Below are 22,276 nucleotides of genomic sequence, written 5' to 3' on the forward strand. Positions count from 1 at the left end.
TAGAGTTTACTCCTAGAGTAAACTCTTCAGTTTAAATCTTTCTGTGATGCTATGAGCCCTAAAACACTGATTCCACAGTTAAAAGATGGGTAGTTGATTTTTCTTTTATGTTTCTTAGCTGTTACCATTGCATGAATATCTGGCCTGGATGCCCTTAGCTTTTGGAAAATTTAAATGGACATCAATGTCCTGCTTGTTTAGGAACATAGGGATTGCCTCAAACTTTTTTCAAATGCCTTCCAAATGCTATTCCTGTATTTCGCTTCTGCTCTAATTCCTCAGAATGAGAGTGAAATTCCTCAGAATCAGATCTCCTTGCTAGGAAGAGTCATAAAGCTAACCTCAGGCAGTGGACTTCAGCACAGTGCATCAGACCATTAGCACAAAAAAACTTAGATATAAGTGTGGAACATTAGGAGCATGGATTACTGCTGAATCAGAGAATCACTGAATGGGTAAGACTAGAAAGGACCACAGTGGATCACCTGGTCTAACTTCCCTGCTCAAGCAGAGTCATCCCAGACCACACAGCACAGAATTGTGGTCAGGTGGTTCTTGAATATCTCCAGTGAGGCAGACTCTACAACCTCTCTGGACAAACTGTTCCAGTGCACGGTCACCTGCCCAGTAAATTTCTTTCTTATATACAGGTGAATATAGGATGCACTTCCTGTGCATCAGTTTCTGCCTGTTGCCTTTTGTGCTACTGCTTGGGACCACTGAGCAGAGTCTGGCTCCCATCCCCTTGACACCCTCCTTTCAATACTGATAGACATTGATGAGTCTCAGTTGTCTCTTCTCAAGGCTGAACAGGCCCAGCTCCCTCAGGCTTTCCTCATAAGAGGTACTCCAGTCCCCCAATCAGCTTTGTTGTCTTCTGCTGAGCCCACTCCAGAAGCTCCAGGTCAGTTTTGTACTGATGAGCCCAAAACTGGACACAGCACTCCAGATATGCCTCATCAGGGCTGAAGAACAACCTTTCCTCACCACCCGTCATCTTGAAGTTCTCTTCTTATCTCACAACCTTGGTTATTGCAGCCTGTTTCTTACCCTCAAGGCCTGATTTCTACCCATAGCAATTAAGCAGCATCATCAATTTTCCTTTTCTAGAGCAATTGAGCTTCAGCACTTCCTGTTTTTCACCTTTCAATAGTAAGTCAAATCGATTTCACAGTGGTTCCACGATTCAGCATTATGCATTCATCATTATGACCTGGCTTATTTCCCATTTCCCTCTATTTTCCCACTCAGGTTCATTCTAAAATATCTTCCTTGTGCCTCTTTTTCCTATCCAAATTCCTGGTCATGGTGTTTTCTAGTTCTGCACTGCCTCCTGAACTTAGAGCCCTGTCCTCAGCTCACTCTTTCCTAAAGCCTTCGGAACATCTCTTTCAGCTCAAAACTCATTTTCCTGCTGTTTCCCAGAGCCCAGCCCCGCGGGTGCAGCTGCCCGTGCGCTGAGCGCAGCACAGACGGCATCTGCTGGGGAACTGAGGAACATCAGGGGCCTGCTTCCAAGAGCTCAGTTACTGCCAACATAAAAAACAAGTCTTGACTCATGCAAAAAACTCATTCAGGGCAAACAATAAATAGCCTCGATGCTTTATTGTGACACTATTTTTTTATTTTTTTTTTAACAAATGAAAAGTTAACAAATACATGAAGCTAGTTTCTCATAAATTGGGTGTAAAAGTTTTCCATGACAATGCTGGGCATGAATCCAAATCTGAACAATGCTGGGCTTAATTTGTAGCAGAAACATCCTCTTATTTGTTTCTTTTTTCACTTGTTTAGGGGGGAGGCAAAGAGGGGAAACTGATGTGCAACACTTTGTTGATTGTTCATAGCAACCAGCTGGCATTGCTGCTCTGGTGGTGGCACCATGGTGCAGGTATCGCCTCAATGCTTGCCGGAGGCAAAGCCTATCTGGCTCATTTTCTGCGAGTTAAGCAGTGAACACAGGGTGGCAGTCTACAATCTGAGCCTAGTCCTGGCTCAGATGATCTTGGACTTCAGTTCCCTAAAGCTCCTTTACCCATCATTTATGTTAACAAGGACATAGAAAAAATCAACACTTTTTTCAGTACCTGATGATAATTATACGACATTTAGTACTTAATTCTAGGACCTCTTTGGTAGTACACTTACTAAGTACCATTCTTTGGCCTTATGCTTAATTACTAAACTGAATTTACTTTTTTACTGAAGGATGGAGAAAAGGCAGAAGTAGAAGGCCCTGGCCCATAGACTCCTTCAGCCTCAGCACTTTGAAGCAATAAGGTAGCAGACGCAATAAGTGCAGAGGGGCTCCAACTTTACACTGTTAACAAGCAGCTCTTTGCAAGACAAAAACCACCAAATCTACTTGTGTGTGATCCTACTTGCTGCCGAGTGCTAACAACACAGCAATACAACTTCAACGGTGTATTTCAGTTAACATTAAAAATCATTAGCTGTGTCATGTGTAGTTTAGGTTGACTAAGAAATTCTTAATTTCTTTGGTCTACCTACAACAGATGATGTGAAGGGTGCCTACTTGGAGCTGACACCACAGCTTGATGGCTGGGACATTCTCCCAGAAGGTGAGAGGGAGAATTTGAAGCTGAAATGCTTGAGGACAGCCTTGAATCCAGACTTCTCGCTTCTGGAAGCCCACTTCACTCATTCAGAGACACAGAAGAAGGTGAACAAACTTTCCCTGTATTTCATACTGAAAACTGTAAAGAAAAAAACATTTGTACTCAATGGAGACTGACAGGTATGTGAGGAGCAGCTGGAGTGGGTTCCTGTCAGTTCTAGGATAAAACAGGGCACTCCACACTCCTGAAACGTGAAAAAGTGAGGAGGTCTAATAAAAGATTTTCTACTGGTCTCTCCTACCCTTTTTCACCACACAAAAGCATTCATATATATTTTGATGTGAATCAGACTGGAATCTTCTCTGACAGCATTTTTCTTGGGCTGAGAAAGGACTACTTGGGACCCAGAGGACTGCTCTTGTGGAGGTGATTTTCAAGATGCCTTTCCACTGAGATTCAACAGGGTTTGGGATGCTGCTGTGGTGAGAGAGCATGCCCAGGACATGTCTACACCCTACCTGAACTCTGAATTTCTGCCCTTGAACTGCTCCCTTCATCCTGTTCTGGTTTAGTACAGCCACCGTGTCCCTGTTCCCTTGGAGACCTTACTCCTAGGTGAATTGCTGACCCTTTCCTGGACTGCCAACCTCCTTCTTGCTACCCATTCCTAGCTCTAACATCCCAAACCCATTCTAAATTTAGCAGAGGCTATTGAGCAAAATGTTACCATTCTGCTACCACTACCTCACCTATTCTTATGGGAACAGAGAATTTAGAGTGTCCCAAGTACTTCTAGTTCTGCAAGCAAATACTTCTCTGCTAATGGTCACTACTACAACAAAGTCAGAAAATTTTTCTTCACACCATTAACTGTGTTTATAAAGACTCAAAACCTATGATTCTGGAAGCTAATGGGAAGCTGCTGTATTGATTGCTCATTAGCATGTCTTTTAATGCACAAACTTCAGATTTTAAGAGGTAAAAAATACATTTAAGACCTGATTAAATTATGTTTTTCTTTTATTTCTAGCATATGTATAATCACACTAAGTTTGAAATGTAATCCAAATCTCAGCAAAAGTTACAGATGATTCCTACCATACATATATTACCAATTCAAAGATGCATTGCTTCAGCTTTGTTCCTTCAAAGTTTTTGCAAAGCTTTCACCAGCCTCAATTTTACAGACCCACAGGATAGCTCCTCCTTAAATAAAAATATTTAGTTGTTAAAATGACTGCTTATAACTCTTTCTTACCAACAAAGTTCTACTCTTAAACAAAGAACTTCAAGAGACATCAAAATTTCATCTGGAAAGTATATATTTTTATTACTGAAGTATGCAAAAGCTTCCAGCTTCTATTCTTAGCTTATTAAGAGAAATAGGTCCAAAGGGACTTCTAATAAAATAGTCAAAAAATGCGAAAGGAAAAAAATCCCAACATTTTACTGCCAGTATTTTTATTATGACAGTGACAGAATGAAATCTCCTTAATGCTTGTTTTCTAGCTCCACTATGTTGACATATCTTTCAGCTAACACAAATAATTATCTGCAGGAACACAAACTCCTTCTTAGCTCATTACAGGAATAGTTCAGCACTCCTATTCATCACTGACCTATGGTGAAGTCACACAGCAGTATCTTTGTCTACTCTCTGTATCACCTGCATGTTACACTTGAAGTTCTTAAGACACAATCCTTTCCAATTACTACATGAACAGAAATTAAACTTTGGATTCCCCATAGAAGAAACACCTAGATTCATCAGGCTCCAGAGAGGAGAGACAGAGGAATCAAGCAAGCAAGGGAAGATACTCAAGAAGAAGGCCAGCTAAAGCCAGCAAGCCAACAAGGCATGGGAAAAGTCAGTCTTAGTTGATGGACTATTTAAATTGTTTGGTTTGACATAAATTTCCTTAGCAATTGTGTCTTGGTGGAAAAAATTAGCCCTATCTCTTGCTCAGCCTTGTAAATGAAGGTCACACAATAATAAAGTTTAATAAACAAAATTGTTACAAAAAGGTTTGAAGTGAAAAGTATGATTGCTATCAGACCAAGTAATCGCATCAATGAGAAAGCTTTTACACAGCGTGGCAGGGGAAGGCAGGGCAGGGAAATGTGCAAAAGATCTTTTCAGTTCTTTATAAAGGTCAGCTGCATCTTCCAGAAGAGATGTTAGTGAGTGGGTGAGGACAGATGTGCTCAAGACACATAAAACCCAGTCACTATTAAGCCATCCTTATGGATAATCATTAAATCAGGCATTATCCCACCCGCAAACAGTGTTCTCACAGCATGTCCTGTACAGGTTAAAGTACATAACCTGCTACAGGTAAAGTAGCACTTACATGGAAAAACCTTCTCTTACTGAGACATTCTGATGTTCCTTGGTTTAAACCTGCAAATCTGGCAAGGATACAGTTTATTGGTATGAGCTGAAATATATATATATTTTTTTGTACTTCCTGAGGATCTCTGAGAAAAGCTGTACAGGCTTCAAGAACATGCATGTAAAGTTTACAACTTAGACAACATCTAAAATCCCAAAGTGGGTCTTATTTTCACAGGAAATAAGGATCACTCAAAGGATCACAATGCACTTTATTTTCTCAACACATTACTTCACTTGTATGAATTCAAAACTTCCCATTCAATATCTTAAAATAGTTTATGTGAATAAAAAATAACTAAGTTCTGAAGTTGAGCATTTGTTGGAACAAGACCCACTGTTTTGCACCTATAAGCACATAAACAATGTTACACAAGATAGTAACCACTGCACAGTAATACAGGCCTTCAGTTTTTAGGAAATAATGTCAAAGCTAAAGTAAAATATGGGAACATTTCCCTTCTTCCTTGCCTCCCCTGAAGGGGATTGAACACAAACAGAATTAGTAGACAATTTAAGCGAAAAACCTAATTTTATTTATAATTGTTACAATACAATCACCATAAAACTTACAAGAACTGAAAATAAGACTTGCATAGATTTTCTTTAAAAAATAATTATTTTATTATTTTTTTCAGGCCAAAACCTCACCATTCAGTGTTTGGCACAAAGATCTAAGAAGCTTCACCCTAGGTCTATAATTATTAAAAACAAAAAGAGCCACACATTTGGTTTATCTAGTAAGCAAAGCTAATACACAGCTGTGAATCTTTTCACTCAAATACTGGAAGTTTTCCAGGAAAGACTTCTTCGTGCTTTGGTTCAGAACTTAGAAATCAAAAGCAGGATCCATTTGCAAAATACATTCTTGGAAATGCATACAGTACTGTGTGCCACATCCCTCTTGATAGAAGGCACAACTTATGAAAGGAACATTCATGATATAAAACAGAAGCAAGTTCTGAAAGGCTAACAGTGACACCCACTACTTCTGGTGGATTTTTCTTTAATCTAAGCAAGACCTGCTCTTATTTTCTAACACCAACACTCCCCACCCCCAATCTATAAAATAACTTCAGTATGTGTAAAATTAAAGCTTTTACAGGCATGAATGGTTGCAAGAAAGGACTATGAGCCAACATTTTTCTACTGGTGGAGTTACTTTCAAAACTAGAAATAAGAGTAGTCACTATCCCCCAAGAGCCCCTGTGTCAAAACCAAAGAAATTACTAAAGACAATTTTTTTTTAGTGTCATTCTTCCTGCCTACTTGAAGTCAGGAAAACAAAGCTGTACATGGCAGTAAAACTGATCCTTTTGTCTAAAGTGCTTGATGAAAGCAGAAAAACTATAAAAATGATGAATTAGTGAAACCAGAGGTGGAAGAGTTACATTTATCATACAAAACAAGATAAATTGGAGCATTTTCACATTTTCTTGTTCCATTAAACAAGATACAGCAAAACAATTCTTCACAGTGAAGAGCTCCCTTAGAATGTATAGAGTTTGTAACACATTTTTTCTTACATTTCTGTGATATGAAGTAATTTGAAATAGGACTCAGAAACAGTATTCCAAACCAGAAAGTATCATTACAGCTAAGAAATGAAGATTACATAGGAAGCTCTAGACATTAAAAAAAAAAAAAAAAAATCTCTTTGGGAAATGCTATTTAATACTTTCAATAATTTTAAATGCCCTGACACTATATATTTTACAGTAGAAATGCAAGCGCCTTTGGAACTCAGCAATACTTGATTAGTTCTGTGCATGTCTTCTTTTATGACATCATCTTTTCCTTACACTGCACTGAGCAGAAAAGCATCCCTTCCACAGATATGAACTTCTGCCCAATCAGACACTTGCTGCAACAGGAGCACAAGAAGCACTCCCGTGTAGCGTGCCAGTTGAAGTTGTTGTATGTTACGCGCTGAACCTCTGGATCTATAGCATTATGACAGCCTTGGCAGATCTGTTTAGAAATAAAACAACACTCAAATGAAGCACACACATGCTCTCTTCAAGTGAAATAAAACCTGGAACTCTTAAATGTTTTTGAAAGAGAGACAGGTGTTAAAAGAAGCCTTTTTAAAAAGTCTCCAGCTTTTGATTTTTTTTTCTTTATTTTTAAAGTGTTTTGATTAGAATTCAGCTGAGGGCACAGAATAATAAAATGGACACACAACTTATTTGCTGCTGGAACTAAGCTTAGACAGTTATGATGGTTAGTATTTCCCAATATCCAAATAACCATAAAAACCTTTTCTATCAAACAGCACAGATCTTCATATATTAACCTAAATATGTGAAGAGATTAGCTACAAATCTACCTGTGCGTTGACAGCTCTGTGGCAGTGTCAAATAGTTAAAGGTTATTAGAAGTTATTAGAATGTCTTGAATTCATCTTAAAATCTGGTTGTTCACAAACTATAAGTTAGATGAGAAAGTTAATGTTTTAAGAGGGAAAAAAAAAAGTCTCTCCAAAAAAAACAATTCCTCAACTCCTACCTCAGAATTATTATTAACTGCCAACTAGAGATGACCACATTTTGTCCATTCACTATATAAATCATCTAGGTGCACATTAGACTGAGCCACCAACTAGTAGCTAGCTAACTTATAGACATGACTGCACCATCCTCTCACATTTGTTTCCAGCAGAATGACGAATCAAGAGCTACCATTCTTTTCCAAACTTCTAGCTTTATCCTGTCAATCACACTCCTTTTTAACACCTGTGGTTAGAAATAAATGAAACAGAAATCCCTAGATTGCAGTTATCACTACAGACTTTTACCAGATCAGCTGAAGTTGATTCCCACCAGGCTCAGTGAAGTACAATCAACAAGAACTAAACATTTAGCAGCATCACTCATCTTCACCTACTTCTTCTGTTACCAAATCCTGCTTCACCACTGGTTAAGTTCAAGGTGTTTTTCCAACAGGTTCCCTCCCAGCCCCCCACCCGCCCTGGCAATGCCTTTTGTTCAAGTTTATGAAGTGACAACTGCCTGTCTAAAGTTGTGGGTTTTGTTTGTTGTTTTTTTTTCCTGAAGGGGAAGAAGATGAGTGACTCAGGCCTAAACACACATTCAATTTATACACTTTAGATACTTCCCAGACTGAGAAAAAGTATGAGTTTGAAGCTCCATAGACTTATGTTCCCTTCCTTCACAACACTAAGACATCTGTAAGGGCTTACCGGAGCATGGTTCTTCATGTAGCAGGATTTGCAGACTGGCTTGTCATTCACTGTTATATAGGTTATCCCAGCCAAAACACAATCACAATCAAAACAGCAGAAGTGTTTCAGATGCCAGTTCTGCCCTTCTGCAAGAGTGTATTCATTGCTGAATATTAGCTACGAGGAAGATATAAACAAATATACAAGTAAACAAGTACATTCATTTGAACAGTGTACCTTTTAATAAATACAGCCTCTGGATGTTTTGTGACTTGCAAGGAACTCCCAGTGGTTCCACCATTGTTTAACTGTTTCCCAAAAGCCTCCATGCTGCTCTCAAGAGTCTGCAGATGCCAGAGACCCCAGAAGGGCTGTTCCCTGTTGCTGCTCAGAGTCAATTTGCCCCCTATTGCCCCTGATAAGGAGACAGCTGGGAAAGTTGAACTTGTTGGAAGAATTTTCCCTCACATATCACAGCCTATGTCCCCACAGATTGTGCAAAATCACCACCGAATCCAAAACAAACTATGGATCATCCTGAATTTGCAGTGTCCATACTGGTTTCAGTTCTTTGCAACTAAAATATCAACTAAACTGGTGAAAGCACATAATTTTCCTGCACTGAAATGTTTTACTAAAACTCCTAATCACTTCTCAGGGGAACAAACTTATGTGCTAGAAGAAAAGACTAGGATATTTCCTACCTCATCACATCCAGCACATCGGGGTCTTTCACTATCACAATAATGTCTTCCACAATACAGGTTACCATTCTTCCAGAAATAGATCATGTCTACTAGAAGTTCACTGCAGGTGCAACAGACAAAACAACCTGGATGCCACAATTTGTCATATCCAGCACGTTCTGCATAGACAGCTGGGTCACCTTCCTCCATCTTCAGTTTGCAGTGATAGCAGGACTGGAAAGACATTATTACCAAGTTAATTATGTCTTTGAGAACTATATTTATAAAAATTACATGCTTTTGATATATTTAATAAATTCAATCTTTCCAGACTGAAATTAAAGCATTAGTTTAGTTCCATGAGTAGACAGTAATGGTTCAGGATATACCTGTACCATACTTCAGGTTTAACTAACCAATTCAGGATGATGCACATTCTACTGACATAGCATTGGTGCTCCTTAAAAGGATTGTTGTACTTCGCTGTATTCACAGTCTGCAGTTGCAGTCCAGTGTTTAAAAACACAACACACAATTAAAATTCATGTTATCCTCTGTAAACTTTACATGCTTAGGAACAAGGAGAGAATAATGAGCATCCATCTAAGCTAATCAACTATGACCAGAACACATGACAAGGAAATGGCTGTACTTATATATCATGAGAAGACCAAACTGTATCTGCATAACTGGTGAGGGAAATATAAAATAAGTGAGTATTTCAAACTGATTCTGTTTAAATCTATGTTCTAGAGAAACTAGTTGCACATGGCTAATGTCCAACAGCCTGAGATTAATAATTCTAGGACAGGGAGAGTGACTATGGATAAACTACAAAGCATACATACACAGCTACACTACAAATAGTTCCAGAGAGTTCAGTCTTTTGCCCTATAGCTGCTCACAGAGAGGGCTTTGCCATCAAGTAAAAAAAACACAGATGATTTATGTTACTGAACCAAAAATTTTTTTATCTACAGTTTAATCACCAGTCTGGCATTTCCTGCACTCCAGCTGGTCTGTGGACTGGGCTGAACATCCTGGGAAGGTTTTCCTCTATGACTCACATCAGCCACAAATGGCTTTGTGTGTGCATATAAAAATAAAATAAAGTGCCTCAGCTGTAAGGCATATTGATCAGATCCCAGATACCAGACAATTTCAAATGATATATAGAAAGACAACAAAAATGGAAGAACAACTTGCAACAGAAACAGAATGCAGAATGTAGGGAAACTAATGGAAGCGAAAGTTCAAATATATATGTATATAAAAGTTTCTGACCTTTCTACTTTAGACCTCATACTCCAAGAAAAGTACACTGGAAGATTAAGTAGCTCCCTAGACCCAGGTCTAGGCAATGTGATTCCCTTGTCTAACACATCCAACATCTCCAGCTTTGGTGGTTAAAAGTTATATAAAAATTTCCTTCTTTACATCATGAAAATATGCTGACTACCTATTTTTCTTTAGTTCAGCTTTCAATCATGGTGAAAAAGCTTTATATTTGTAAACACAGAGACATAGGTATGTTTATATGTTTATATTATTTATATGTTTATAGGTATGTTTACTTTAATAGTGGAGACCTGGTTATTAGTGTTGTTGGGTTTGCTTTTTTTAAAATTTTTTATCAGGTTTCAAAGAAGTGCAGTCTATTCCAATAATAAAAATTAATTTTTCAAGAGATTCTTTTTACCACAGCTACAGGAATAAAGCTTTCAAACTCAGTCTGAAAGACAATGTACAAGAAAATCAGATGAGCAAAAATGCAGAACCAATAAAAAAAGGATGGCATTTCTTTTGCTAAGTATTTAAGAGCTCTTCTTTCATCAGTTCATGCTGAACTGTTAAAAAGCAGCTGAGATAATGCTAAACCATACAGCTAAACAAATTACCATTGCAGAAATCAGATCCCCCCCAAAATACTTAAAAATAGCATATGTAAATCCTGATTATTTAACACAGTGTAAACTCAGTACCTAACAACAGATAAGAAACCCAAATGTTCACTTATGCTATTAAGCACCTACAAGCCTCTTTCTCAATCACAGCCCACAGTGATAACAGATGCTTGGCTTAAACTGCAGGAAGAATACTCAGGTGCCGGAGTAAGGAAAGTTGGATAGTGATAAACAGGTGTCATGTAAAATCAAAGCACCTTCTGTTACAATTACTCAAGAGGACAGAGTACCTCCTGCTTTTGACTTATTTATAGTCCAAAGCAGTTGGTCAGCAGGGGACAGTGCAAGATGTGTTTTTCTATGGGTCTTCCTTGAGAAGGAGGTAAGTTAAGAAACTGCTGTTGTGAAATCAAAGTAAACTGGCAGGAAAGGCTGATTTAAGACAAAATGACAGTAACATAATCAAGCCATGGAAAAATAACTTTTTAGTTTCTTAGGTTCTGCATAACAAGACAGTAACAAAAAACTTCAAAAACCACCCCCAATCCCCTCCTCCTCCCCTCCTAAAAAATAAAAATAATTAGAAAACATCTACAGGTAATCAAATGGCAGAGCTTGAAAATTTTTAGGGTACGTGGCCATGTCCAAAGCAGAAACCTAAGTGTTGATTTTATATTTCACACCAGTAGTCATATATACTGTCAGAAACAAACAACAAAAAAGCACACCACACCCCACAATAACATGAAAAGCCACATTCTACAATGTTAAGCAAACCTTTTTCTCCATCTAGAACTTGTATATTAATTTTCTGTAGGCAACCTGCATAAAATTTTAAGGATTCATATATATAATAGCAACATTTCTAGAAATCATCTTATAGTAGAGCTTTTGACACTCCTAAATAATGTCTACCTCCACTAAATTGATTCAACGTTCCTTCAGTAATTCTACCCCTATTTTGTATTTGTAATTGGTAGTTGAGACAAGCACAGCAGTAGTTATGGTCAAAAATACTTGATTAAGGCTATAATTTTTGAAATATCAATGAAAACTAGGTAGTTTATATACCTCGTTTTTCATTGAGCTACTACAAGGAGAAATCAGAAAAAAAATAGATGAAGAAAATGGAGCTGAATATGAAAGGAAAGCTAGTCAAAAGAGCCATTGTATGGCTCAACTTGTTGGACACAGGATGGAAACATGTTACTTCATTATTCCTTAATTTCTTTTCATTTTAAGCACAATTTGTCAAGGGGGTAATTTCAGTGCTCTTCCAAGAAGGAGGAGAAAACAAGTTTCTAAAATAAAACTAACTCTTCAAGAGGAGAAGAATGTAACAATTAGTCCGTAAGACGACACAAGCATTTTGATTATTATTCTGTAAAAGCCACCCTAATACACTATCTCCAAGCAAACATGTTTTTGCACTGAGGATGAAAGTGTCACCTAGGAAGTTATTTGCTGCAATGCATTGAATACTGTCAAAAAACAGGACTCTATGCAGATATGCACATTTTCCAGTTCCCCTTCTTTCTTCCCCTCCCCAGATTTTTGCTATTCCAAATTAACAAATTTAATTGGGTTAAAATGACCAAATAGAGCACTCAGATGATAATATACCTTCTTGCTTTATCTTTCCCTTTTTATACTTACATATTGAGATGCTTTCTGATTTTGGGACTTCTCCATTGTTCCAACAGCAGATGAGGTACCTCTGTCACGACCATTTTTCAAGTTATTCTCATCAGAAGCTCTCACTTCCACCTCACCAGGGAGCTTGACATCTCCTACACCAAGTGCCTCTTTTTTGTACTTCTTCACAAATTGTTCCATATGCCTGACTTCACTGGGGGAAAGCTCGTGGCATTTTGAAGGATCCTGATCGTGAGCAGGCAGCTGCTTTGCCAACTGCTTCTTCCTGTATTGCGCGCCTTCCGAGCCAGCAACAGGCTGCTTCTCCTTTGGTAACATCTGCATGTACTGTCTAGCCTGAATCAGGAGGAATTAGATATCAGATGGCACTTCAACTACAGACCCATTCTCATAAGCAAACACAACTAAAATAATCTCTACTGTTTTTAGTGACAGTCAAATTTGTCAAAAACAAGGTTCTTTCCATAAACATTAAGCTCCTGAAACAGTAATAGAGATAAAATACAGCAGATGCATTAATTGGATTCTTCCCAGAGTAAGAGACAGGCTCCTTTTTAAGCCTTTTACAACATACAGAAAAGAGTTATTACTTCTCTGAGTAAATAACATTTACACAGCACCTTGTCTCTATCTATAAATACTGATCATGAGTATGGTCTTAGAAAAGTAGAATCTGAAATAATCTGCTTGGTTCATACAGCCCATTGAAGAAATAACTCTAGCTAAATAAAGGAAAAATAAAAAAGCCCTGGTTTTAATAAAGCAATGAAAAGGCTAAAAATCAAATTGGTAACTGAGTATTAAATAAGTCTTAGATGCACAAGGTTTGATTAATTCACTGAAAAGGAATAATTTGAGATAATGTCGTTCTGACATGGACTGTACAACATTTTGGTACAATAAATTAATAATCAAAATTTGAAAAGTGAAGCAAGGTCCTCAGAAGGCTATCTACTATCTCATCTACTTCAGCTGAAAATATACTGGAAGAGAGCTGCTCTTTTAGATGTTAACACTGACCTTGTTCTTATCATATACAGTAAAAGTTACATGCAAGACCAAGTGTTCCCCTTAAGTTTAAACTGATATGGTGATTGGTTTGGTTTTTTTCCTTTAAGCCCACACTCCATGAAAATTTTTCAAGTTTATTTAAAAAAAAGAAAAAGAAAAAAGAAAAAAGGAAAAAGGAAAAAAAAAAGGCAGGATACAGAAACTGGTCTCCAGGGACTTAGTAGATAACTCTTAATCCTATGTATTAAAAACCACCTAATCTCCCCAGGTTTTTAAGAATTTCTACATACAAACATCCATAAAGCAAGATTTATTAAACAGGCACCATATTTTCAGTTTTGAGGAGGAAGAAAGGAAGACTACAAGAGGCAAAGTTATCTTTCCAATAAGCTCTATTACTTCATCTTCCAACTCCTGCCTTGAATATGAATAAATAAAAGTTGGACTTACAAGTGTCTGATTCTGAACAGGAGGAGCCCACTCATAAGTCACAGTATCGATGGTTACGTTCTTGGCTGGCACTGGGCTGGTCAGTATCATTACATTGCGTTTATACATGGGATTGCCATCATTTTTCAGCTTTGCAATGAGGGTTGTGTATTTTGTATCTTCAAAGAGTTTCCCCACTTTCCGATCTTCCTCATTGCTTGAAGGGATATCATGCTCCTCTTGGCCACATTTGCAGTTGCGGCATATTTTCCTGAAAATCATGGAAACAGCAACAAAATGACGATCTCACACCATCTGGGTGTGTATAACATTTGGGTGTGTAGGAACCCAAACCCTTCTTTTCAGTGCTTTGTTTAGGAAATATACACGTTTTTCTGCAATATGTCAAACATCTCCTTATGTATCCTGTTGTATTATTCAAGTTGTCTATCTACAGATAGACGCTAATGCATTTTTAATATGAAGCTATGCCATTTCTTCAGTTACATCTCAGTACTGATCAAACACACATACCCATTATCAGTCACCAACCAGATTTATGACAACCTTCAACACAATTCCCCCAGCAATCACTTCCTTTAGTTTTTCAGTTGCTTTCATACATTCAAAGTTACACATATTATACTATTTTCTTCATATGCATTTCATTGTATGCATGATGTTTGGTTATCACCAGGTTGCTATCATGTACAAACAAATATTTCCTAGAAAGGAAGAAAATGCATACAGACATACAAAGAGTGTAATTGCACCAAGTTCTGTTCAAAGCACAGCGTTAAAACAGAAGATGAAAGAAAAGTTAAAGGCTAAAATATCCCTGAACAAAGTCAGAGGTACTCTGGCACATGCTGTAGACAATTTTCACAGAAAAAGCCTTAAAAGGTAGAAGCATAGCTACTTACTTGGATATAAATTATATTATTTAATATACAACACATTTCAACTGCTTTGGCTAACGAATATTAGAAAGCAATTTGTTATCTTAAGCACAATTAAACAATTCACATATAATAAACAGAACCTTGGATTAGACAAGCTAGTTCATTATTTATTAAAGGTGTCTCCAGAACTTCAGCTCAAAGCAGTCAGCCACAGCATACACAAATTAGTGAAACTAGATGTTAACTAAAGGTTCTTATTATAGACTAAGGAAACATATCAGCCTTCTGGATCTCTGCAGTTTGAAGAGGAATGAGCAGTGTTTTATCCCATTATTTATCCTTCATATAGCAAACAGCATGAACTATTAGTTATAAAATGCTTCTGTACCCTGCTTGCCAAAACCCATCAAAATCTAACATAGTTCTGCATCTTCCTTTATACAGTCTTGAAGGCAAGTTAGGTGCCTTAAGATCAGGTACATCACAGGAAAACAACAAAAACATGCCATGACTCAGCAAGCCCCTGAGGTAATGGGAAAGGAAGGAGGATCTTAAATAGGCCACCTGAAGTGATACACAGCCAGGTCTAAACATATGCTGTCTATATGTACACCAGTTTGGATGAGGGGTACTAACATTTCAGTGTGTGGTGGATGCTGCCCTGGTCATGTTTTAGCAGTTTGTCCATCCAAACTATGACACCAAACACTTTATTTACTCTTAGAACTTTATTTACTCTAGCAATAGTAACCCATGGTTTTAGTCTCATGTCTTGATATGATGTGATTTAGTAACATTGGTGAAGACCAGCTGTTCTGGGATTCCCTCCAGAGACTTACACAATATCATCATGCTGTCCAGAACCACTCTGCTTGCAAGACACACCTCAGTAAGGACAGTTCATATTTCTGTATTGCCTGTGTGGTCACCACTGCCACACGACAGGCTGTGCACTCTCCCCGCTCTACAGCCTCCAACTACAGTAAAGCAGCATTGACAGCAGTCAGAGACCAGACCACCCTCCACAAGCTGTGGTGGAATTTATCCTAAGACTCTCACATGTGCTGGAAAAACCATAAGAGCACCTTATTTTTGCTCACGTTACACCATGAAATTGTGTATCTTTCTCCTAACAGCATTCTTTCAGAATATAGAATACTTCAGAGATCCTGTTTCGACCTTCAATTAGATGAACACCCTGACTCAGCTGCTATCATCATTCTTGCAGGCTTAACATGTTTCACTGACTGCAGTATCTGTGAGAGATTTTTCTTTGGCTTTCCTCATAAATAGGTAGTTGAGAAGTGAAAGCATGCAATTTGTCCTTAGGTCCTTCCTGGAAAATAGGCCAGAACTACTATGCTTTGTGTTTTGCACTGAAAATAATGAGGTACTCACTAATCTTCCCTGTCCCTGCACCCACTAAAATTAAGAATTTGACTGTGTACATTTCAGTTTAATCTCCTTGTGCCTTCAAAGTTAAGTGAATAATTCCTTGCCAACAGTTTGAAAGAAGCTGTTACAGGGCCTATGTTACAAGTGTAATAGTGGCCTTGGCATTAAAATTCGTGTTCCATTATGCCTCTGGATACAGGACAAAACAATACAGAAAGAATGTGGAGAATGCTGAGTCATACCTGATGTCAGCATATCTCAGTAAATTGCAGGAAAATCCCCATGGCTGTTGCCATTTCCCATGCTCCGCAACCCTCCCCCTGGCTCTCAGCCACATGAAGATATCCATACAGCTGCTAACAGCCCAAAAAGTATCCTGTCCTGATTCATAACCTTTCCTCTTGAGTAATTTCCAGTACTAAAAGATATCCAGTTAATATTTACACATGTAACTGTTCTTGAATAGTATTGTTTACAATTTACTCCTAACATCTTTCACTAGTTGCCACAGCACAGTCCTGCTCATTAGTCACTCACTGTCCCTTCTACAGAAGGTATATGGCCAATTATCTCTTTAGAATAGATTAGCTGGTAATTTGTTTAACACAGCTATCTCACTGAAGTGATCCCATTCCATTACCTCAAGTTTATATTTCACAAGTCTGTCTGATAATTGACACTTTATCTTTGCTGTTAAAGTGAACACCTCATGTGCAAGAAAAAACAACTGTCATTATATACACCCACAGACATATAAACATATAAAAATGTATATGCTTAGACAATTTTATCTCCTTTGACTCCATCAAGAGGACAGGCAGTTGAAAAATCTGTGTTCTCCCCATCTGCATTGTTGCAAACAATTTCTCTTCACTTGAGGACATTCAGCAAGATCCCTGCTGAAGGAGGTGTTCCTGTTTATGTCTTCACAGCTCTAAGGACCTATCAAAGCAGAGCAATGTTCCTCCACACACGTCTTAGCAATTTGAAAAGCTTTTCCCACTCAAAACATGGAAGATATGAAGAAAACGTCAAAGTTTGTGGAATGAAAAGTGGCATATCACAGGTAAAGACAGGTCTAATATTAGATAGTGTTTTGCTAGCAGGTCTTGAGTAGTTAGAAAGAATGAGGAAGAAAGGTATAGAGATTCTATCCTCTCAAACGATGAATTCTTGTCCTGAACGTCTACTGACAGGAAGGATCAAAGACTTCCACTTCCTTCTCCAAAATCAAATGTTAGCCACCCTCCTGATGGTCTATGTTTTGGTGTATGGAGAGGAAAAATAAGACTGATCATGGTCCTTCCTATGCTGGCTCCTAGTGACAGGAGGTAGCAGCTGCAAGCATAGAGAAATCCTCAACAAAGACCTGGCAAGTCCTGAGGCTTGTGCCCTCCATGCAGAATGACTAACCTCCCTATTACAGAAATCCAGATGTTCTTGAAGATCTCCAGTGAGGGAGATTGCACAGCCTCTCTGAGCAATCTGTTCCAGTGCTCAGTCACCTGCAGAGTAAAGATGTTCTTCCTCATATTCAGGTAGAATTTCCTGTGCATCACTTTCTGCTTGTTGTCATTTGTCCTATTGCTTGGCCTCACCAAGCAGAGCTGGGCTCCATCCTTTTGACACCCTCCCTTCAGATACTGATAGACAATGATGGGGTCCTCACCCAGTTTTCTCTTCTCAAGGCTGAACAATCCCAGCTCCCTCAGCCTTTCCTCTTAAGAAAGGAAGTCCCTCCACTCCCTTAATCATCTTTGCTGTCCTCCACTGAACCCACTCCAGGAGCTCCATGTCTCTCTTGTACTGAGGAGCACAGAACAGGACACAGCACTCCACTTACAGAATGCAACCCAGAATACCACTGGCCTTGACTCCCAGGGCCCACTGCTGGCTCAGGGACAGGTTGTTTTCCACAGGATCCCCAGGGCCTTCTCCACAGTGCTGCCTTCCACCAGGTCAGCCTCCAGCCAGTGCTGGTGCTTGGGGTTATTCTTCCCCAGGTGCAGGACCCTGCATTTGCCTTTGTTGAATTTCAGTTGGTTCGCCTCTGCCCATCCCTCCAAACTGTCAAAATCCTTCTGAAGGGCTGCACAGCACCCTGGCATATCGGCCACTTCTCCCAGCTTTGCATCATCAGTCAAATGACTGAGAAGGCACTTTGCTTCTTCATCCAAGTCTATGATTTTGTGATTCCTTCTGTTATGTTTTCTTGCCATTAGTGCAGTTATAAGTAATTGCAACTGCTTTGAATTGCATGTCAATGCTTCCCTGCCAGCTGCATTATCAGAAAATCTTAAAGCAAACTTAAGGCTCACCCTGCCTTCCACATACTGTATCTGTGCAGAGAAGCCACATGCTGAAAAAGATAATTTCCAAACTTAAGATTCTTGTTTTCAGAAGTTTTTTTAACAGCTTAGCAAGTCACATCAGGGACAGTTACTACTCTCTGGTATATATGCAACCAAGATAAATCAGAACCTTCTCTCCTGTTTTTAGCAACTTCTTACTCCTGTTCCATAGTTCCCTCTAGTGGGGAACATTCCCAAAGAGCAATATGTAACTAACTGAGTAGGAATCTCTTAAATCCAGCCTGACCCATTGGACATGTGTGAAGGCTGTTTTGCACCTTCTGCTGCTGTTACACTTGGGCAGAAGCATGATTCTGAGGACAATTTTAAAAACAAAAGCTATTAATACACTAAGATAAACCAGATAATTGTTAACCATTCAAGTATCATTGTAGACTGCATCTCTCATTTTATTCATTTTGCGTTCAGCTCACAACACTGAGGCTACCACAATTTCTAAATTTAGAAATAAATTTTACTGAAGGCTTAGTTTACCACCATTTCTATACTAGCCTCAATTTACAGTTCTGCACCTATAAAACCTGCCCACACACTGTGTGAAGATTTACAGAACAAATGTCATAAAACTGTATGTGCCACCTCAGAAGAGATATACTCCAAGCATAGAGAAGAAGTGTGTAGCAGCTCCTTGTAAAGCCTTGCTACTAGATAGGTACACTTGGGTTTTTTGTGCACTTTACAATCTGACTCCCCAGAGGAAGAACTGAGGCTCTTCTGTATGGAAATACAAAACGGAATTACATGTCTTCTTGATGAACAGCGTTTTCCTGTATCAGGCCGAGAGCTGCACGATGTGCTGAAGCTCCTGGGCTGTCCCCAGGAGAGGGCAGTGTCAGCTTTGCACAGCCCGCAGCAGAACCACGCCCGGCACACGCGGCCGCTCCTGCCCGGCTTGCTGGGCTGCAGCTGCCTCCTATGGAGGTCACTGTCTTCACAGCACCCTTACGGAGCTGTGCTTTGGGTTTGTAGCTAAAACAGCCTGTACAGGACTTGCTGGTACTGGGCACTACTGGCACAAAGCCAAGGCTTCCCGGGTTTTGAACTCTGCTGCCGCTCCAGCAAGTAGAGAAGCTGGGAAGGGGCACAGTTGACTCAGATTGGTCAGTGGGGTTAAATGCTATATAATGTCATGTTAACCAATAAAACAGAAATAGAGGATGACGAAAGTGTGGTCTCTGACTTCTTAAGTAGTTACTGCTTGGAGACTAGCTGGGCATCAGTGTGCTGGTGGTGATTCCCTTTGCATCACTTACCCACCACCTCACCTATTAAACTATTTAAATCTATGAATTGCCTCACTTTTGTTTCTCCTTTTTTTGTGTCCCACCCTGCTGTCAGGGACAGGGAGTGAACAGCAGTGTTGGTGTTTGCTGACCGGGGTCAATCCCTACCCATAACGATTCTCCCAATGTGTAACTGTTTCACTAGTTACAATTCTTACCTCAAGTCTTGCCTTTTATGGATGAGTAGCAAAGAAATAAACTTGAATTGATTTTGATTATTGTTATAAAAGCAATATACTGTCCACTTTTGCTACAGTTTGTTCCTATTTCAAAGGAAGTTCCAGATTTAAAGGCTAACAACTAAGTAAACAGATATTTGGGATGCATCACTTTCCTTTTAACTGTTAGACCACCAAAAGATATGCATCATGCAAAGCATATTAATATATTTTTTTTTCCTTTGAAAACTATTTATACAGAACTGAATTAATACTTCAGTTTCACACTCTTACTGCCCCCAGTAGCAGCTCTACTGGAGAAACAGCTATTTTCCAACCCATTCTTGAATTCTTTCAATTGCTAACTTTTTGACTGTTAGGTATGCACCACATTTGTCTGACACTTAGATGAAGTTTCTCAGACTACTTCCAGCCACCTTATTTATCTGGTATATCCTATATGGACTCAATTTCCAAATTAAATATTAGCTAAATAGTCACTGATTTTACACTGTTTTTATTACTTGCTGTTTAATCCAGTGCTGTCTACAAACTCTTACTTTCTAGGAGAAAGTGTTCTGATGACCTATGTATTCAGGACTTGGCACAATGAGCCCCTAACCACAGGAAGATACAGAATATGCAATATGGATAAAGAAAAATACAGGCAGAAAACCCCAATCCCCACACAGAAGTAGACACCTTTTACAGACAAAGCAGACAACTTTGCAATCACACTATGATGTGATTAAACCACTTCAGCCATTTTATTTCTTTTTATTCCAAATTATTTTATGTTAAAGAATAATCTAGCAGTTAAAATGTGTAACATTGGCAATTAAGAAAGTTTAAAAAAAAATTAAAAGAGAGAAAGTTAAATGGATTAAATGGACCTTTTCCTCCTTCACTTGTAATTTCCCCATCTGGCACCGTGACTATGAACAAAAGAGCTTTCAAGCAGAAAGTAATATCATTTCTCATCTAACCATGGATAAACAATATTGACACTTGCACTTTTTAAAATTCTCTTTTATTGCATTACTTACATTTATTCTGTTTTATTTTACTATTACTTCTACACACGACCCCTCAGTGATGCATATTGAAGAAGTCTTTCCATAAATTATTTCTTTTATCTTTAGATGATCACATTTACTTACTACTGCATTACCATTTCTTGATCCATGTCGTTATTTTAAAGTTGCTTCAATAGCTACATATTACAGATAAGACTATAGCTTTATATAGAATTATTATGAATGTTTATATTGAATTATTATGATTATGTATCAACTTATAACAAGCTTTGGCTGTGTTTTGTTTTTGTTTAGAAAATAATTGGGCAAACAGTCTCATCTACAGTCAAATATTTGGGCAACAGTATAAAATCTTCTAGGCCTTATCAACACCTGATGCCACTAGGGCTGGGATACAGAGGCTACCTTATAACAGAACAAAATAAAATTCTACTGCAAATGCAATTTTCCCTGTAGCTAGTTAGCACTGGTTAAATGCGAGAATTTTCACTAATAGCATGCGCTAATGCTACAATTTTTCTGTTCTTTTCCCTTAGAGAGGGACCTTTTTTCTAAAAAATCAGAATTACTAAGCTACATCTTAAAACACACCCTAATTAATCACCAGTATTATGAATGAACTGGGCCAATGATACATAAACATTAATATACATATATACATCTTGTTTCAGTAAAACAAGAAAGCTCTTCATGTAATACAAAGTTTCTGCATCAGTAATGACAGACTATTTACTGCTATCATCAACTCACTGATTTAGGAATAGTACACCATCCAAAGCTCAGTATTATCCAACCTAACTGAATTTGTGTGACACACACAGAAGTGACACCTCTTCCCCATCTAAGTAAGCTGTAGGTGTATTCAAAGTTTCAAATATTTTCAAAATAATTTTACCTAGCATCTCATATCAAAGCTTACGTATTTGGTCAGGAGTTGAAAAAGCATTTTATTACAGAGATAAAACACACTTCTTCCCTATCATGCCTCTTACTATATTACAATTTTACATATTTTTACAAATCTATTTCAATTGTTTAGTCAGCTAAAGCAAATGCTGCAGTAGAAGTACTACCACTCACTTCAGGGCAGATGAAATGTATATTCACAGGTGATTAGATACTACACTGTAATGCAACTGAAAAGTTCTGGCCCTGAACCATGTCAGCTTTTTTAAAATATCTTAATAGTTTAACTGAGAGAGAGAACAAAAAAAGGTTACTTAATTATTTTTTACATTTGCATACATGTAGCATACAAGGTCTGCAGTGCCGAGTCACAGCTTAGGAT

The 22,276-nt window shown here is 38.4% G+C and overlaps 1 protein-coding gene across 2 annotated transcripts in view; it reads right to left on the bottom strand.

Moving 5' to 3' along the window:
- The window catches only part of TES (testin LIM domain protein), a 43,310-nt gene that overhangs the window by 10,078 nt on the left and 10,956 nt on the right, over positions 1 to 22,276 (bottom strand). Inside the window, exons 3-7 of one of the 2 annotated variants that reach the window (XM_015628593.3) lie at positions 13,863 to 14,112; positions 12,402 to 12,737; positions 8,860 to 9,075; positions 8,174 to 8,332; positions 5,485 to 6,942 (exon numbers count right to left, since the gene is read on the bottom strand). In XM_015628593.3, the coding sequence (XP_015484079.1) occupies positions 6,751 to 6,942; positions 8,174 to 8,332; positions 8,860 to 9,075; positions 12,402 to 12,737; positions 13,863 to 14,112 (1,153 nt within the window). In that variant the 3' untranslated portion in view covers positions 5,485 to 6,750. Of the gene's footprint in view, positions 1 to 5,484; positions 6,943 to 8,173; positions 8,333 to 8,859; positions 9,076 to 12,401; positions 12,738 to 13,862; positions 14,113 to 22,276 lie in introns of those variants that run through there. The other variant, XM_019006733.2, reaches the window with a different exon arrangement.

This window comes from Parus major, chromosome 1A (assembly GCF_001522545.3).
Source record: "Parus major isolate Abel chromosome 1A, Parus_major1.1, whole genome shotgun sequence".
NCBI lineage: Eukaryota > Metazoa > Chordata > Aves > Passeriformes > Paridae > Parus > Parus major.